The sequence below is a fragment of the Dendrobates tinctorius genome, unplaced genomic scaffold (genome assembly GCF_039654945.1).
Source record: "Dendrobates tinctorius isolate UK_male_01 unplaced genomic scaffold, ASM3965494v1 ptg000015l, whole genome shotgun sequence".
NCBI classification, from domain to species: domain Eukaryota; kingdom Metazoa; phylum Chordata; class Amphibia; order Anura; family Dendrobatidae; genus Dendrobates; species Dendrobates tinctorius.
In genome coordinates this window covers 29,476-33,958 of record NW_027361683.1, presented here as the reverse complement: position 1 = coordinate 33,958, position 4,483 = coordinate 29,476, and the positions used below count along the sequence as shown (strand labels likewise).

The following is a 4,483-nucleotide window of genomic DNA, read 5'->3' as shown; positions in this document are numbered from 1 at the left end:
TACAGACATTGTCATGTTGCTGCAGTTATACTGATCAAAATGATGTCTGATGTGAAAAAAAATCAGTCTTGTATTTCTTGTGTAATCAGTTTTAGAAGTTTTCAGTTAATGAGATGGCCATGCACAGTCAGTCAGTCTATGATAAGGAACATGTTTGTGCTTTGGGGAGGCCTTTCCTTGGTTTCTCAGATTTTCCTGCTCTAGGCCAGACTGTCTACAGTCCCTAAAAGAGTAGAGACAGCACTTCATAGGTTGGTGGTTTTTACATCTCCTTTATTCTGCCTTCTGTGGCAGAATAAAGGAGATGTAAAAACCACCAAACTGTGAAGCGCTGTCTCTAATCTTTTTGTGATGTTTGAACATATTCCAAGAGGGACTCCTTGGATTTGACGTGCGCTCCTATAGTGGGTAAAATTAACCCTATGATGCTATGAGGTGATTTGGATCTATTTTTCTTTTTGCTTGTGTACAGTCCCTGTCCGTAGCACAGGTATCTCAAACTGAAAACTTCTAACACGGATTACACAAGATGTACAGGATGGATTTCTTCACCCCAAGTATCATTTTCATCAGTATTACAGTGGCAACATTACTAAGTCTATGGTTTACTGAACAAAATCCTGCTGACAAGTTTGCTTTAATTCCCAGTATTCACCATTTGTAGGAGTGCTTTAATAGCACTTTGCATCCGTACTTGTTCAGATACTGGCTGATGACTGGTACATGCAAATTTATTGGAATTTAATACAAACATCGCTGTTCCAAGCACGACATGCACTTTTTACCTTTTGTATCCCCACCAATTCTTATATGTCTTCTATAGTTTGTATATGTCCACTCAGATTTGATAACTCCTGCAAAATTTTAATTCTACAGCACTAACTTATTAAAATTATTCTGGCAAAGAGTGAGGTCCTTCTCTAATACCTGTGTAAACCCTAGTAGGGTGCTTGTAATAGGAGTAAAAGGGGTTTGCCAGCCTGAGGAATCTTTTTGTGACCTGAAAAAAAGAAGCTAATGTACAATAATGGAAAATGCATTACATATTATTTGACAGGCGTACAAAAGAGACAGATTTCCATACAAAACACCAACAGTTATTTACACTGGACCAAAATCATGAAAAGAAAAACATTTTTGCCAAAATTCAAGGTTAAGCATTAGTCTTTCATTTATAATGGGAACATAATCAGAAAAATCAACCATTATAAAACTAGTGTTACTATTCTGCTTACTAGTTTAGTGCTTAAAGAGAAGCGGTCACCAGGTTAATGCATGTTAAAATAAATTATGGCAAGAATGGTGCTGTTATACTGATTCAGTGGATACCTTAAGTGAAGTAATGTGCAGCCTGGTTGTTGATTATTCATCAATAGATTGTGGGGTTTCCCAAGTTGTCATGCATTGGGGCAGAACTGTGGCCTATCCCCTCCACCGCTTGTATTGTCTTCCTGTTTTAAATTTCACGCTGGCGCTGTCCTAACCATGGGTGGCGCTTGCGCACATTTATCTCCTGGTGGATTTCTGAAAAATGGTCAATGAAGGGCAGAGATCTCAATCTGCTCATACACCACTGGAGGTCAATTTGGACCTCTGCCTCGACCTCTGACATTTTCCTGAATCCTGCCGTGAGATTGATCTGTGCAAGCTCTGCTCGCAGTTAAGATGTAACGAAATTTAATACTGGAAGATAGACACCAGAAGCAGTGAAGGGGCCAGGGAAGAGTTGAATACTATCCACAGTCCCACCCCAATGCTAGCAAGGCTTAGGAAATCCAGACTGCTAATGATGATTAAACAAACAGGCTTTGGAATTTCTTCACTGAAGGAATCTATTGAATCAGTATAACAAAAATGCATAATCCTGATAGGTTCTCTTCAAAAGGGGTTGTCTGTTTTGCTAAAAGCCTGCAGTCACTATGTGTGACTGCTGACTTCTGAATATTCACATCATACGCACTGCACGCCATTCGTATTCAGCATCAGCAGAGTGAATGGTCTCGTGACCACAAGTATGCAATTAACATACTTCTGGCCACATTCTGAATAGACAGGCTCAGCCTCGCTAAGTACAACTGTATTAAGGCTAGGTTCACACTAGCGTTTGGAGACGCAGCGTACGCTCGCCATGAAGCTCCGCCCCCTGTCGCTGCTTGCAACCTGCGTACCCTATCTTTAGCATTGGGTACGCAGGCGTGCTTTTGCCGGCGCATGCATCCTTTTGACGGTGCGCCGGCCGCACCAAACTGCAACACGATGCGTTTGGCACAGGTCGGCGCACCGTCAAAAGGGCGCATGCGCTGGCAAAACCATACCTGCGCACAGCCTGTGTACCCAATGCTAAAGATAGGGTACGCAGGCCGCATGCAGCGTCATGCGCCCATAGGCGGAGCTGACCAGAGGAGGTGCGGCAGGGGCAGAGCTTCACAGCGAGCGAACGCTGCACCTCCAAACGCTAGTGTGAATCTAGCCTAAGAGAAGCTGGGAAAGTGTACTTGGAATATTACTGCAAGTATGTAAATCCCATACTTGCAGCGAAGTGACCACACACTCTTGATGCAGACACGAGAGAATCCTTACTGCATGCGGTATGCACACTACAAAAAAGGAATCATAAAGTGAGTGACAGACTTAGCAAAAGACCAGACAACCCCTAAAAATTGAATTACTGATAATTTTCTTCATTAGCCACATTTTATTTTGCAATTTTAATCCAGGCTTCATTTAAATAGAATCCTGCATAAAGAGGTCTGTGGAAATCAGATAAAAATGTATATAGGTGTTTAACTGAGTCAGACAACTCATAAAAGGATAGCACTCCATAATCATAATCTAGGTATATTCCAATATCTGGACTTGGTACAGAAGAATTCACGTCAAATGATTCATCATCTTCATCTGCTGTCAGTTGTTCTTCAAACCATTTCAAGAACCAGGACTCGGGGTTTGCCCCAATAAGCGAGTTATCACCCTTTCGCTTCACATTGTTATACGTGACACCAACTCTCCAGTCTCCATAATCACTGGTTTGAATTTCCCAATAATGTATTCCAGAAGTAATCTTTTTGGTGCATAAAACTTGCTGAGTGATGAATCTCTCAGGGTGATGGGGCCGAGATTTGTCTTGGTTAGTATCAGTGGCTTTTTTCAGATCGTCTGAAAGAGCAATATAGTGGTTTGCTGTATTGACATTCAGAATCAGATCCGTAGAGTCTTCTAGATTAAATTCATACTTTTTCTTCCTTTCAAGAATAACTTCAGACAACTTGTTCAAAGCACTCATCAAGGTCACAGTTATTAACTGCATATTGAAACATTTAGCATAAAATGGAGACTCTTGCTCAAAGTCCGTTTTTATGGCATCTTGCTTCAGAAATATCAGTGGATCTGTGATTTTACATACTTCTTCGATGTGATGTTTTTTACAATACATGTCTTGTATTCGTTCATCCAACTTCTGAATATATTCAGAATAGCATGTGGAAATGCAAATTTCCTGCTTTGTGATTTCTGAAAGGACAATATTTTCAAGAGCATTTAGTGCAGTTCTGATGTCTCCAAAAAGACTTGTGACCCTTTTCTTTAGACCAACTGATTCTTGCTGAAAGGAATTTCTATTTTTTTCTAGGGACCAGAATTTTTTTTCTGCTTCATCCATTTTTGAAGACAACTCTGGAATGAATTCTTTCAGTCGCATTTTCTCTTTCTCGCTAGCTTCATTCAGCAGTTCTGTTTCATGGTCTTTGTGCTTCCAGTTCATAGTACAGCTGGTACACATCAATGAAGAATCCTGAACACAAAAATATTTTAGGAGTTCATTATGGACAGGGCATTTTCTGTCCTCTGGAGTATTGGAAGGTTCAATCAAGGTGTGATTTGTAGACTTACTGTGGTTCTTCAGATGAAGTTCACAAAAAGAAGCTTCACAGCGTAGGCAGGTTTTAATCGCAGGAACTAGAGAAGAAGCACAATATGTACAGAAGATCTTGGTATCTGCTGGATTCTCTTGAGTAGAGCGATAACGTTCAACAGTATTGCACAAGTTTAGGTTCTTCTGCAGCACAGGACGAGTTTTGAATTCCGCTCGGCATTCAGGACAAGAGTAAATTCCAGATACCTTCTGCCTGATCCATAATATTGAAATGCAGAGCTCACAGAAGTTATGGCCACAGTTTAGCATTACAGGGTTAGTGTATATGTTAAGGCAGATAGAGCAGTTTAGCTCTTCACTTAGACCAGAAGAAGCCATCTTTATCTGAAGGAGAAATGAAACCTGTGACAATTGAGGTTGGGGCAACATTCTACATCAATAACAAGCTTAAAAGGGAACCCATCAGGTCCCACATACCCTCCGACCCAGCAGCATTCACATATGTATCCAAAAAAGTGAAAAAATTCCAGCTTCCAAATATAAGCAAAGTTTATTCAGGCATAAAATCAAGGTCAAACAGACCGCATCAGTGCAGAATAGAAATAGCAGTAA

The 4,483-nt window shown here is 40.7% G+C and overlaps 1 protein-coding gene across 1 annotated transcript; it reads right to left on the bottom strand.

Annotated features, from left to right (window-relative positions):
• Positions 1 to 1,030: 1,030 nt before the first annotated feature.
• On the bottom strand, positions 1,031 to 4,268 carry LOC141075128 (E3 ubiquitin/ISG15 ligase TRIM25-like). Its single transcript, XM_073562408.1, has one exon. The coding sequence runs from the start codon at positions 4,247 to 4,249 to the stop codon at positions 2,696 to 2,698; it is 1,554 nt and encodes a 517-aa protein (XP_073418509.1). The 5' UTR covers positions 4,250 to 4,268; the 3' UTR covers positions 1,031 to 2,695.
• Between the last annotated feature and the right edge of the window lie 215 nt (positions 4,269 to 4,483).